Source organism: Aythya ferina (genome assembly GCF_964211825.1).
Source record: "Aythya ferina genome assembly, chromosome: 3".
NCBI lineage: Eukaryota > Metazoa > Chordata > Aves > Anseriformes > Anatidae > Aythya > Aythya ferina.
Genome location: NC_140298.1, coordinates 94,711,145 through 94,726,544, shown reverse-complemented (window position 1 = coordinate 94,726,544; position 15,400 = coordinate 94,711,145). Strand labels below are relative to the sequence as shown.

Sequence of the window (15,400 nt, the reverse complement as noted above, 5' to 3'; positions counted from 1 at the left end):
AATCCATCTTCCTTGTTGGGAGAAACCAGACAGTTCTGAATGGCATCTGTGTTAATCGGGTCTCAGATCACAGTTTGATTTACTATGTTGTCTCTGGATATTGTGTCAAGTTTTTTTACAGTCTCCAGTGCTTCCTTCTCTCTTTCTGGTTTTCAGGTTGCAGGCTGAGGTAGGGAAATGACTTTATTTTTCCCTATCTATAATAAAATCTTAGCAAGATCAAAGCTTGGTCTTAACTGGTCCCAGAAGCAGGTCTCCATTAAGCCATGTTCTCGCTCAGACATATTTGTCACGCTGTTTCCCTTTTCCTGTTTCACCAGCACATCTTTCAGGGCCTTGCTTGTGTCAGTAATGGCATTTTTTGTGCCCTTCCAAAATAACGTGATCTCATCAGAAAGACCTGTTACCTTACACCTAGCTCTGGTCTGTGATTTCAAATATGCTGAAGGCCTCCTGGGTAAGGCTCTATACTAAGATTAAGACCTATTTAATATTATAGAATCACAGAATTGAAGGGGTTGGAAGGGACCTCTCAAGAGATCATCAGGTCCAACCCCTCTGCCAAAGCAGGTTCCTTATAACAGGCTGCCCAGGTAGGCATCCAGATGGGCCTTGAATATCTCCAGAGAAGGAGAGTCCACAACCTTCCTGGGCAGCCTGTTCCAGTGCTCTGTCACCCTCACTGTGAAGAAGTTCTTTCATGTGTTGGTGCGGAACTTCCTGTGCTCCATCTTGTGGCCATTGCCCCTTTTCCTGTCCCCACAAACCCCTGAAAAGAGGTTGGCCAAATCCCTCTGTCTCCCACACCTCTGGTATTTATACACATTGATGAGATCCCCTCTCAGTCTTCTCTCCTCAAGGCTGAACAGGCCCAGGTCTCTCAGCCTTTCCTCATAGCAAAGATGCTCTAGACCCTGAATCATCTTTGTGACCCTCCACTGGACTCCTTCCAGATCTCTGTCTTTGTTGTACTGGGGAACCCAGAACTGGATGCAGTACTCCAGGTGAGGCCTTACCAGGGCAGAGTAGAGGGGGAGGATCACCTCCCTTGACCTGCTGGCCTCGCTCCTTTTAATGCACGCCAGGATCCCATTGGCCCTCTTGACCTTAGGGCACACTGCTGGCTCATGGTCAACCTATCGTCCACCAGGACCTCCAGGTCCTTCTCCTCAGACCTCCTCTCCAGCAGGTCATTTCCCAGCCTGTACTGATACTTTGGGTTGTTCCTTCCCAGGTGCAGGACTCTACACTTGCTCTTATTAAATCTCATTTGGTTTCTTCCTGCACATCTCTCCAGCCAGTCCAGGTCTCGCTGAATGGCAGCACAGGCTTCTGGCATGTCAGCCACTCCTCCCAGCTTTGTGTCATTGGTGTACTTGCTGAGGGAAGACACTATGCCCTCATCAAGGCTGTCGATGAAGATGGTGAACAAGACTGGATCCAGCACCTGGGGAACACCACTAGTCACAGGTCTCCAGTCGGACTCTGTGCCGCTGATCACCACCCTCTGAGCTCGGCCAGTCAGCCAGTTCTCAACCCACCTTACTGTCCACTCCTCTATCCCACACTTTCTCAGCTTTGCTGTCAGGATGTCATGGGAGACAGTATCGAAAGCCTTGCTAAAGTCAAGGTAGATGACTGGGATATTTCTGGGATCATCATCGATGCACCATGACAATATTTTTCAAGTTCTTTGATCCCTTCATGCCAAGGTAACCTTGCCACTTATTTAACATTTTTAATATAGCTTAAGGATATATTTATATATCCTTATATAAATATATGTATATATAAACATATATATATTTAATATAGCTTATATCTGAAGTTCTGATGAACAGAAAAAAAACTTACAATTGAATCACAGATCAAATGGACATAAATCCACGTTTATCATTCACTTCTTCTGCCCTAATCGAATAGTTAAAACACAAAAGTGTTTTAAAGTAGTAGAGAAATTAAATGGAGAAAACCAAACCAAATCAAAACAAATTCTTTGATTGAGGGAAGTTATATCTGCTGGAACTGGTGAAGCTGCACCTGTAAACCATGCCCAGTTTGGCAGTTCCCCACAACCTAACTTGAAAGCAACGTGGAGAAGGGGATGGGGCCCCCGCACAAAGCTGCTGAGGCAGCAGGGATATAATGTGAGCTGAGGATGAGGGAGCTGGATTTGTTTACTACAGAAAAAGGCAGCCAAGGAGACATCAGGGAGCATCCCACAACTACTCAAACAGAGCCAAACTTTTCTACAGTGGCAGGTGAGACAGCAATGGCCACAAATTCAAGTGTGGGAGGTCCCAGTGGGACATCAGGAGAAGCTTCCTCAGGAGGAGGTGGTGCTGCACTGACACAGGCTGCCCAGGGGATGCTGGAGCAGCCCTGGTCAGAGGCTTCAGAGACCTGGCAGAACTGCTACAGCTGGTGTGAGGGGCTGGTGGTGGTCAGAGCCCTGTTCTGAGCAGGAGGCTGGACTGATGACCTCAAGATATCACTTCCAACTAACTTTGATATGATTCTCTGACCCTGAAATAAGAGTGTGATCATCTATAAATGTAGATAACACTGCAGTATAATAGCAAAATCTTTTCAGAAGGCTTGAATGATGGTTTAATTAGCTCAGCACATAAATGTTCAGTGGTGTTCAAACTAGATGAAGCCTACAGCAAAATGTCTTTATCATACATTTAGGAGCATATTTATCATCTGCTATCAAGAACATTTTCCTACCTGCTTATAAATCTTTCTTATTAAGCTTTATCTAATTAGAAGTCATTGCACATCCTGGTCTTTCATTATGGAGTTTCATATTAGTTCCTTATTTTCTTTTAATCCATTGTCTTTGTAAGGGAAATTTATCTATGCCATTTTCAAATATAGGGATTTCATTCTCCAACTTTGTTTTGATAGTTGATTAGCTTCCATAACTCATTATTAAATTCAGCAAGCTGCTCAAAATTTTCAGATGTATTACCACACTGCTTTTAAAGTTGTTAAATATTTTTTTTGTTTCATAACATATTTACTATTAATTTTTCATAGTGTTCACATATTAGTAAATTATTTTACAAAATGTTCAGTATTTTTTCTTATTTTTGTTAGCTGCTTTTTCAATAGTCATGATTTCCTAATCCAGAATAATATATAGTAGAATATTGTCACAGATATTTGTTTGTATACCCTAGTATTTGCACTGCATAACATGGGCTTTCCACTTTGAAATGGGACACCTTAACACATGTATAAGGGAAGCAGAAGTTAGTGTCGTTGTAAAGGCATTCTGATGTTTGGCTTTTATTATAAATGAAGGCACTTCTGAAGAAATCTTATATAGCAAATATTTTCAACTCTCAGGCTTGTTATTTGCATGCTGTCATTTAGCAGAAAGAGCTCACAGATTTTAAGTTATGAGTTAACAGGGTTCTGCTGTATGTTTTTATTCCATACTTAAAATTTCACATACAGTTTAACCCTTAAAAGTCCATATGTCTTGCTCTCCTGTCACGTGTTCTCACTTGAAAATTGTTCCATACTTATTCTTGTTTTATGATGTATCAGTACTATATTATGGCATCAAGCTACAATAATTCCTGTCTCTTAAGGGGAAGGCATTTCTATTAAAAATTAGAATTCAAAAGCTGAGCTAAAGCCACATGGAATTCATGTATGTAGAACCTGGTATAAATTTGTTTTACAGAATTGCATAATCTTTTCAGGCTATCAAATAATTATATATAGATAGATGTTGCTATGTTTAGATGAAATTTGTGGGGATTAGAGTCTATTTCCCTCCTTTCAAACTGCTCAGTCAAAAGTTAGGTGATAATTTGTAGCCTTTTGGTTTCACAGTTGACAGCTCACTATTCTACACTTCTGTTTTATTCAAATAGCACATTCCCCAGTTTTTAACTTCAGTATTATAACAACTTGGAAGATTTGAGAGAATTTCTTTCTTTAAAAGCATAGAACTGTATAAAATGTTGATAATACACTCGTGTGCTCTAATTAGTTTTGACAAATCCTAATTAGAATAGACCAAATAAAAAAGGAGATCATGAAAGAGCTCATTACTGTTTTATTAGTGCATTGTAATACTGTGGAAAAGGGGATAAGGACTCTTATATGCCTGTAAACTGTCAAGCATTGTTCTATTAAAGACAAGAAGAGTGAGAAACAAACTGGAAGCTCTGATTTGAGTTCTTCTGAGCAAATTTATTGTTCTGATATCACAGTGTTGCAGAAGGTGTTGTTTATTGAATATGAAAATGGGTACTTGAGTTGAATCTCATTTACAGAAAGACTACTTTACACTGAATTGGGAGAGTGAGATGAGGCTATACTACAATTTTCTCACTTTCAGTTGTGTTTCCACAAGAGAATACTATCATGTGGTTCTAGATATGACTGGCCCAGCTGCCTTGGGTTTTACTTAAAATAAAATGTCAGTAAACTTGAACCTTCTCTATGGCAGCAAAAGTGAGGTCTCATAAAAGTAAAGTAACACATAACTTGTCTGTGCTTCATCACTTCCCTGAGGGCCTTATCCATTAGGCTGTAAACCCAAGTTTAAGACAGCCCTGTTCTTTTAACTCACAGAGCAGTACTAATGGAAACAGTATATGCATGACCACAGGACTGAAATGTCAGATGCTTAACAGTTCCACAGGTTCCACCTATATTAACATTTCTGTTTTTCTTTTTTCTCCAGTTAATTTCTACTCTTTCTGATCATCTTTACTCTAAACCACCTGCTGTCCACTTAATTTCTCCAACTAATCTGAAAGTAGCGTGCGGTGCCATGGTTAACCTGAATCAAGCCTCTTCGCTGGAAGACTCCCATAACAACTGGCAGTCAGCAATCAGGTCTTCTAAGCAAGATTCATCTCTCTACTTTCAATCTGCTTCCCATAGTTCAGCCCCCTCCATGTCTAAAATATCCTCCTGTGCATCAAACATTTGTTACTCCAGCCCTCAACTGTATGGTAACCTGCAAACGCCAAGTCTCCATAGCCCTGTCTGTGTTTGCAAAATGGGAGACTTCACCACATCTTCCATTCCAGCAAAGAGTCTAAGTGTTTTCCCCAAACCTTCATGTTCAGCTGAAATTCAGGGATCATCATCCCAGCCTTTATCTCCCAGTTCTTCCAAAAGATTGAAAGCTTTATCTCCCCTCCCTGTACGTATCACTACACATTCATTATCTCCTAGCCCAAAACCTTTGTCTCCACCCTCTCTTTATGGCTCCTCTTCAACCATATGTAGTGTAAATGAGCCTTGCACACAAATATCATCTAGAGGATATTTAGCAAAGTCGGGAGTTAGATCCCCTCTGCCAACCAGACTAACTCTCTTAACTGCTATTTTGAGATCAGGCTCTTCTCAGCGGAGACCTCTTTCCCCTGCTTCTTGCCCCACGTTTTCTCCTAGCTCCCTTTGTTCCTCAACACTTGCAATAGATCAAAAGTGCAAAACAACTCCCCCAACCCCCAGAAAATCCATTTCAAGCCCCCCTGTTAGGCCAGATTCTCCCAGCAGAGAGGAACATTGGTCTTCAGGATGGGCTCAGCATGTACCTTTACACTCTAAGCCTCATCCTGCCCCTCGGGCAAGGTCCCTTTCTCCTAGAAAGCACCTTCCAGTCCGAACACCCTCTCCAGACTCCCGAACTCCACAGTCATCCCCCATCTCCTCCCATAGAAAATCAATTGCCAATCCAGGTTGGCAGTCTATGCTGCCTGCTCTGGCGATGCCTCCTAGTGCCCCAGCACATTCTTCCCTTGCACACCCAACCTCTCCTCCTCCTGAAGGCCTGCGTTATCCTGCCTCCAGCTCCCAGGCACCTCAGAGGTGTCAGAGAGTGCACACTTATTCACCCATCTTTACCTGCCATTCCTATCCTTTGCTTTCTCCCACCAGACTTAGTGGCACATTTTCCCCCACCCAAGAAAAGCAGTTATCTCCCTCCCCAAGTCTTTCGACTTCAACTTCTAGATCTAAGTCAGATTCATCTCAAAAGTCTGCTCAGGAGCTGAGTACCCCCTCTCCTACACCTTCAAGTGTCTCAAAGCAGTGGTCTCTCTCACGTCCTGATTCTACTTCACCAGTTCTCCAAACATGCAGTATTAATCCCCACCCACTGCAGCTTCATTCTTCACTGATGCACAGAAGCTCTAGGTCTAATTCCCAGTCTCCAAGGCCTGAGAAATCTGCCACCTCACCAGTATTAAAGTGCAGATCTCCTGTCTCAAACAAGTCACCATGCACACTGCCATCAAGACCCAGAGAGCTGACTTCACCTCAGTCTTTTTCCCTGCCTTCTGACCATGAAAACATCAAACCCAAGGTACTCTTGGTGCATGCTTATTTTCTAATAGTTCTTTGTCCCTGTAGGAAAAAAACACATCCGTGTTGCACAATGCTAGTAAAATGAATGAGCCGGGGAAAAGGAAGGAATGGTATTGTGTTGATAGTGAAGATAATGACAACTAAATCCTACCATTTCAAATTGCTAGCAACATGTTTTGTATTATGGGGAGGGTGCTGTAAGAATCCTTTACCATACAAATTAGATATTTTATTGATGGAGCAGATACTACTGGATTTGCTAGCATCCAGTGGTTCTGATCTGCTACATTCAACCTAGCAGAGACCCGAGCCAAGAGCCAGGGAGGGAAGACAAGGACAGTCCCCTGTTTCTTCCCTTTCTTTCCCTCTGGTACTTCTAATCTTATTATGCTAGACAGAGGGCAAAGGGGAAAAAAAAAAAAAAAAAAAAAAAAAAAAAAAAAAAAGCTTCCTACAATATGTACTACTGCAAATATGAAAGTCTTGCACTTGACAGATCAGTTGTACTCCTGCTGTTTGTCATTCACCCAGAGGCAGCAGAGTCCCAGCAGAGTGAGAATAAGCAACGATGGCAATTGCTGCAGGAGGTCTTGGGAACCAGTTCCTCTTTAAACCTAAAGATAAATCTCAAGAATGGGAAGGGGAAGGAAAGGAAAGCAGATCAAAAGATATGCAACAGATAGGTGCCTGGGAAAAGAAAAGCAACTGCCTTGCACAAGGGGAGAGCTCGTGGCAGAAGACATCAGAGCTGCAGAAGAGGAATCAGAGGCTTTCCAGCCTCTTTTAGTTTATCTTTTCACTCTTTGCTGATGTCTAGGCTCTCCTCTGGCAGCTGAAGCATGCTGCCCATCACAGAAAGGCCATCATAGTTTATTGATGTATCTGTTTGAAGCACAAAATTACAGCCTGGTCTGCCAGATCAAGTTGTGTCAGATGTGTTTCTAACAGCTTGGCCATGGCAGGGGTGACCTGAACTACATGGAAAATGTTAATTGAAAATGAGAGGTTTAAATCAGCACAGAGTAGCAATTGTCATGAATGGTTCTTTTAAAAACCAAACAACGCCAAAGGAACTATTGTTTCAAGCACAGCTGTACAGTGTCACTACACCCTGTCAGGACCAATTAATGAAATAAAAAGAGAAATAAAATTGTAGAAATTTCAAGATAAGAGCCCCTAGAGAAAAAAACTGGAAGGCATGACTGAGCCTGGAGATTGCAAGACATTTGCGGTGTCTGTTACTATTGGTACAACCTCTGGTGATAAGGAAATCCTCTGCTTGTGACACATAACTCTTGCCTGTGTTATAATTACAGAGGCTATTTCATCCTTTCAGTCCTTCCAACTGTCTCTTTTCCTGCTAATTTTGCTGTTGAGATGCAATAGCACTTCTGAAACTGCCCAACCACTGAAACTGCCCACCAATGGAACATTGGACAGTGTCTACTATAATAGGCTTGAGAGGTTAGACTGGTGTAATTTTTAACCATGCAGACAAATGTGGCTCCACCAGGGATGTGGATGGTCTGAAATCTCTAAATCAAATGCAGCTAGAAGTTCAGGACAGGAAAGCCATCTTCTGGCTTTAAAATGTGAGGCTGAGTCTTCACTTACAGCTAACAACAGTATGCATTCAATGCCATCCCTTCCTCCTGCTCTCACCGATCTCCATACTTTTTGAAATAGCTCAACAGACTTCTGCTTTGCTCATCTGTGAATGGTACCAGATGACTCCAGCCTCAAATCTCAGTATATTTCCAGGGGAAAAAAAGGAAAAGATTGAGGATAGAGAACATCAACATCTTAAACAGCATTTAGGTCTCTTTAGTACCCATCAGTTCAACTTGAGGACTGGACAAAGAGCTCCATATAATGCACAACATATGACTGTTGGTGCACAACAAAATTTTTGCATGTATGAATTTTCTAAGTGAGAATCAAGGGAGAACTGCAGAGCTGCTTGACTTTAGCATGTGTAATTTTGCAACCTTAGTATTGTTTCAATAGTTATTAAACCAGCACATTTTAAAATAGAACTTCGACATCAGATGTACTTTTCATCATGGACATCAAACTGTTTCATTAACATGATATCAAAGCACTTATGCAAAAAGGATTCTTTAATGGAGAACTTTTATCTGTTTATGTCTACTCATGTACCAATTAATGGAAATCAAAGTAGAGCCTATGAACTTGTTTAAGTATTTGCATTTTTATATATAAATGCATGTATTTTCCTATGCTTTATATATTTATGTTTATGTTTGCCAAAGTTTTCAAAATATGACTGTTCTGTAAAGTGAATATGAACATAATCAAATTCACAGAACAGTGTGAAGTGTTGAACAGTGGGTGACCACTTGAAATAAAAATCCTCTCCCTTGACTGTGGAGACATTTTATTAGTGTCCTGGTGGACTTAATATGGCAAAATGAACAGTAGGATGGATTGGAGACAAATAAAATTGCTGATTCTGCAGGAAGAGATTAGCATGAAAACTGCTGGCTGTTGTTTGAAAACTCTTTGCAGTGATTTAATGGTGTGTCATTCCTACATATTCTTTGATTTTTCCTGTCTGAATATAGCACAGGAATGCATGTTGATCTACCCAAAACAGCTGGGGATCACACTAACTCTAGCAACATGGAGCTCAGCACAGCTGCAAAACCTACCACAAAGCAGGAAAGATTACTCATGAGGAGCTCCACACTACCATGGTTAGTTTCTGATTTTAAGCCTTTATAGGTACATGTCTAGCACACTTTGCAATGCCCTGTGTGTGCCCTAGATAATCGTTTGAGCAAGAGAAAGTAGATTTTCTGAAAAACTCCCCAGGCTGATATTCGCCTGAGTGGTGATAATGGAGTTGGTTTTCTTTTGACTGGACCATGGTGCAGGCCAGCAGACATAAGTGTCTATGGCTGTTCAAAAATACTAATATATTCCTAAGAGCCAGATTACTAAATTTATTTAGACATTGAACAATCATTTTAAGTAATGCAAAATTGTATGTCAAGAAACATGTTCCTAAGAGCAGAAACTGCTTAAAGACTTCCCATTCATTTAAATACCATGATTTTGACAATTTCACATTGCTCACATGTTCTACAGTACCTGGCAGAGATAAAGAACATTAAAGTAGAATTGATTGTATAAGAAATATATGAAATGAAAAAACCCTCATATTTTTACAGTCTGATAAGTTTTTATTTAGTTTATACAGAAGTATTACTAATCTCAAAGTAGTTATAGTATACTCACCAGATATGTAAAAATACTTTGGCTTTGGAAGAAATTGCAATTCATTTACATGTTCAATTAAATCATTTAATTGATTGAATATCAATTACAAGTAAACAAGGATATATTTTGTAGTTAAACCAACTTTAATATTTGGAAATTTGACCTTCCGTCTTACTTCAGTGCATAGTATCTTATGTTGAAAATCTTATCTTTATATAGATAGATGTTGTATATACATAAATATTTCAACTTGCCGGACGTTAACTGGGAGTGCCACACGGCTGACACGAGCAGGTCCAGGAGGTTCATGAAGCACCTAGATGATAACTTCTTGGTGCAGGTGCTAACGGAGCCAACTAGGAAAGGTGCCCTCCTAGACCTGTTGCTAGAAAACAGAGAGGGTCTGGTGGGAGATGTGGTGATTGGTGGCCGCCTCGGTCATAGTGACCATGAAGTGGTTGAGTTCAAAATTTATGGTGACAGAAGGAAAAGTGCCACCAAAACCTCATCCCTAGATATGGGGAAAGCGGACTTCAGGCTGCTCAGGGAACTAGTCAGCAAGGTCCCCTGCGAAACTGCTCTTGAAGGCCTCGATGTCCACCAGTGCTGGTCACTCTTTAAGCGATGCCTCCTAGAAGCACAAGATCAGGCAATTCCAAAATATCGCAAGTCAGGCAGGCGGGGCAGGAGGCCGGCGTGGCTGACCAGGAATGTTCTAATGGAGATTAGGCGGAAACAGAGAGTGTTTCGCTACTGGAAGGAGGGCCAGGCGTCATGGAAAGAATACAGGGATGCTGTTCGTGTTTGTAGGGAGAAAGTTCGTGTGGCCAAAGCACAGCTAGAGTTGAAGCTGGCTGTGTCTGTGAGAGAAAATAAAAAGGGTTTTTTTAGATATGTAAATGGAAAAAGGAGAACTAAAGAATACATAGGGCCGCTCCTTGATAGGGAAGGTCTCCTCACAGACGATGACATAGGCAAAGCAGAGACGCTTAACGCCTTCTTTGCCTCTGTCTTCAATGCCGATGATGGGCTTCGGGACCCAGGGTGCCCTGAGCTGGAGGGCCGGGACGGTGGGGATGACAAACTCCCAACTGACCCTGAACGTGTGCGGGATTTGCTACTCCACCTGGATCCCTACAAGTCCATGGGTCCGGATGGGATTCATCCCCGGGTGCTGAAAGAGCTGGCGGATGTCATCGCGGTACCTCTTTCAATTATTTTTCAACAATCCTGGGAATTTGGAGAGGTCCCGGTAGACTGGAAGCTGGCAAATGTTGTGCCAATTTTCAAGAAGGGTCAGAAAGAAGACCCTAGCAATTACAGGCCTGTCAGTCTCACGTCAGTGCCTGGTAAAATCATGGAGAAGTTGGTTCTCGGACTTATTGAGGCGCACCTGGGGGACAAAGCAGTCATTGGTCCCAGCCAGCATGGGTTTGTGAAGGGTAGGTCCTGCCTAACTAACCTGATTTCCTTTTATGATAAGATCACCCGTATGGTGGACCAAGGGAAACCAGCTGATGTGATTTTTTTGGACTTCAGCAAGGCTTTTGACACGGTTTCCCATAGGATCCTACTGGACAAAATGTCCACCATACAGCTAAATAAAAACATCATACGATGGGTGAGCAATTGGTTAACGGGCAGGGCGCAAAGGGTTATGGTAAATGGGGCTGTGTCAGGCTGACGGGCGGTCACCAGTGGGGTCCCTCAAGGCTCCATTTTAGGGCCGGTACTTTTCAATATTTTTATAAACGATCTGGATGTAGGAATAGAGGGTATTTTGAGCAAGTTTGCTGATGACACCAAACTTGGAGGAGTTGTGGACTCAAATGAGGGCGTAAAGGCCTTACAGAGGGATCTGGACAGGTTGGAGAGCTGGGCGATCACCAACCACATGAAGTTCAATAAGAGCAAGTGCCGGGTCCTGCACCTGGGACGGGGAAACCCTGGCTGCACGTACAGACTGGGCGATGAGACGCTGGAGAGCAGCCTAGAAGAGAGGGATCTGGGGGTCGTGGTAGACAGCAAGTTGAATATGAGCCAGCAGTGTGCCCTGGTAGCCAGGAGGGCCAACCGTGTCCTGGGGTGCATCAAGCACGGCATCGCTAGTAGGTCAAGGGAGGTGATTGTCCCGCTCTACTCTGCGCTGGTGCGGCCTCACCTCGAGTACTGTGTGCAGTTCTGGGCACCACAGTATAAAAAGGACATGAAACTGTTGGAAAGTGTCCAGAGGAGGGCTACGAAGATGGTGAAAGGCCTTGAGGGGAAGACGTACGAGGAACGGCTGAGGTCACTGGGCCTGTTCAGCCTGGAGAAGAGGAGGCTGAGGGGAGACCTCATCACAGTCTACAACTTCCTCGGAAGGGGGTGTCGAGAGGCAGGAGACCTTTTCTCCATTAACACTAGTGACAGGACCCGCGGGAACTGCGTTAAGCTGAGGCAGGGGAAATTTAGGCTGGACGTCAGGAGGGGGTTCTTCACAGAGAGGGTGGTTGCACACTGGAACAGGCTCCCCAGGGAAGTGGTCACTGCACCGAGCCTGTCTGAATTTAAGAAGAGATTGGACTGTGAACTTAGGCACATGGTCTGAACTTTTGGGTAGACCTGTGCGGTGTCAAGAGTTGGACTTGATGATCCTTAAGGGTCCCTTCCAACTCAGGATATTCTATGATTCTATTCTATGATTCTATATATATATAAGTATCTATACAAATTTATAGCAGTGTTTCTATCTCAAGATAGAAACAGATATTCAAAGGGCAGTATTTAACTCACATGACTTTTGACATTTGAAAGCTAGATATCCAAACAAAACTTAAGCAATTCTATATAGTCAATGGAGAGAAGATGCTGAATCTACAGGATGATTTCACTTAACTTTCTAGGTGCTTATTTGAGGATGGGATGAATTATCCTGTAGAAATGTCCATGACTATAAATGGTTTCAGTTCTGACTGAAGAACCTAAATGGTAGTCATCCAAGTTAGAATGCCTAAATCTCATATAAATTAAAAAATAAAAAGGTGAAAAAACATTTCTGGCACTGCATTGATCTGCTTTGACAGAATATTCACTCAGTATGTGTGAATATTGACTTCTTCAATGCCTGGCAGTCTCCATGTTCTGACTAGAAAAAAAATATGAGTAAATCTGAAGAAAATATAGCATTATATATGGAAAGAATTAAAAGGTGATGTCCTAAAATGCTTAAAGAGAGGTTCAAGTGTGATATAAATTTCTCTTATCTGAATTAAAGTTCTGGACCCTGTGTAATTGTTGAAGGTTTTATTAGATATAAAAACAGGAAAAAAAAAAAAAAAGACAGTTGTATAACCCAAAATACAGGATGTTGTTTAGACCATTATTCCATAAGGACTAGCATCTACTGCCCAGGCAACAGTACATTAAAAAACCTTATCTGATTAACAATTAACTTTGTGTCAGGTTAAATATCACAAAAATATTCAACTAATAACTTAAAAATCTAATATTGTCTGAATTTGTGAATGTTTCTTTAAATTAGTATGATGTTGAAAAGGGAAAAATGTTGTGAATCCCTTTTTAGTTGTTTACTCCCCCCTCCCACCAAAAAATTCCAGCAGCCATGTAGTTAAGAGTCCTAGCTCTTAAGTATAGAAGAATCTCATTGTTCATTTAAAAATAACTGATTTTATTTAGTCTCCATAATTAACAAGAAAATATAGAAAGTATAGTTTCTAAAGGGTTAAAACATTTTGGCAAGCTAATATAGTCTAAAATATAAATGATTCAAAAATAATAAGTTTTTAAGCCTGATCTTAGGATTTTTTGTACCCCATCATGTACTTTTTATGGTTTAGATTGTCAGTTCCATATACCTGGTTAGAGTGCAAAAATTCCTCTACTTGTTTTGAAATATGTGGGTGATAAAGTTACTTGTAAAGGAGGTGAAAAGTAGTGTCATCTGACTTAAGTGATCTACCCACTTCCACAAGTAATTCAGCATATAAGGATCTTGTTCAATCTCATCAAAGCCAATCACAGAAATCCCTGTGACTTAGTGGTCCAGGATCACTCCACAGAGCAGCAGTTCTTAAGGTGCATGTACTGGCAGAAACAGCTTTGCATGATCATTTCAAATCACAAGCTAACATGGAATAAACACACAGCCTCTTCTGATATCAGTCTAAGGATAGTAATAAGCAGAAAGTGGTCAAGATCACTTTAGAAGTTATAAGCTGCAGATATGTGATGTTCTCGTAGTTCCATCTCATTCCTAAATGCAAAAGATGAATGTCCTTTAAAATCTTAGCAGAAACACTGATTTTCTTTAAGAAATAGCTTTCAGAGGTGCTATGTAAGCCTTGTATTGTTGTAACATGTCTGTGAGACAATTAAAATCATCTTTCATTGTCGTACCTTTCTCCTTTCTTGTCTCTTTGTTCCTCTCTCCCTTTTACCCTTCTTTACATTTCTTCCTGCTTTCTGATTTGCCCTTTTAGCAGTACAAGATCAAGACAAGCTACAAGGCATTTGCAGCAATACCTACAAACACATTACTTATGGAACAGAAGGTTAGTGTTTGATCAAAGACATGGGAATTGCATTTGAGCGTGTTCAACTTTATGTACATATTCTGACATTTCTGTTGGTGATATTACAGCACATAAACTCTGTGAGCTAGTTGCTCAGGATTATAATTCCAGCAGTTTTTCATGGTCAGTTACATTGTACTGAGGATCAAAGGCTTCATTAACCTGAATTTCTATTAAAAAAAAATTGTAAAAGAAACATGTCCTAAAGGAATCATCATTTATGACAATGTCTCAAAGTCTGTTTTGCTGTTTGAAAGCCTCTGGAGCACTGCTATTTTGGAACCTACCCATCAGTAGGTCTTGGCCAGCTAAAGATTCTTCAATGGCTATGCTTACACCAGTAAATTCAACAACACCAGGAAATGTCCTCAGTTACAGTCCAACCATCAACCTGAGCTACAGAGTCCCTTCACTAAATGATGTCCCTTAATGACAAAAAACATGCCACAAATATATTTAAAGACATGTTTAATGACTCTGACATCACAAATATAGCTGTATCTAAAAAAAACTTTCTGTGGACATAGTTCAGGAACTTAGCCTCTAATGAATTTCTGTAGGATTAAGCTTTCCTATGTACACATCTACATATGCATTTACATGCAAAGCTCAGCTGATTTCCCTAGGCTTTTACAGAGTTTAAAGACATCAGAGAGTGTGAATTTAGCTCTCCATAAAGTATTTTGAAGATGAAAGGAAAGCTGCCTGGTGGAAAGGAACCTGGGGGGTATTTGTTGATACCCAGACGAACATGAGCCAGCAACATGCTCAGGTGGACAAGAAGGCCAACAGCATCCTGTCTTGTAGTGTGGTCAGCAGGACCAAGGAAGTGATTGTCCCCTTGTACTTGGCTCTGGTGAGGCTGCACCTTGACTACTGTGTTCAGTTTTGGACCCCTCACTACAAGAAGGACATTGAGGTGCTTGAGGGTGTCCAGAGAAGGGCCACAAAGCTGTTGAAGGGTCTAGAGAACAAGTCTTATGAGGAGCGGCTGAGGGAACTGTAGTTGTTTAGCCTGGAAAAAAGGAGTCTCAGAGATCTTATTGTGCTCCACAACTACCTCAAAGGAGGTTGTACCAAGGTGGGGATCAGTCTCTTCTCTCAAGCAGCAAGTGATAAGACAAGTGGAAATGGCCTCAAGTTGCGCCAGGGGAAGTTTAGGTTGGATATTAGGAGAAATTTCTTCACTGAAAGGGTTGTGAGGTATTGTAGCAGGCTGTCCAGGGAAGCAGTTGAGC

General features: G+C 41.5%; 1 protein-coding gene across 9 annotated transcripts in view; it reads left to right on the top strand.

The window, feature by feature from the left end:
- The window catches only part of MLIP (muscular LMNA interacting protein), a 123,630-nt gene that overhangs the window by 55,455 nt on the left and 52,775 nt on the right, over positions 1-15,400 (top strand). For 7 of the 9 annotated variants that reach the window (XM_084515313.1, XM_084515308.1, XM_084515311.1 and 4 more), the window contains 2 exons: positions 4,709-6,343; positions 14,070-14,141. The exons of 1 other annotated variant lie outside the window; for it this stretch is intronic. In XM_084515313.1, coding sequence (XP_084371439.1) covers positions 4,709-6,343; positions 14,070-14,141 — 1,707 coding nt within the window. The remainder of the gene's footprint in view (positions 1-4,708; positions 6,344-14,069; positions 14,142-15,400) is intronic. One more of the 9 variants, XM_084515314.1, reaches the window with a different exon arrangement.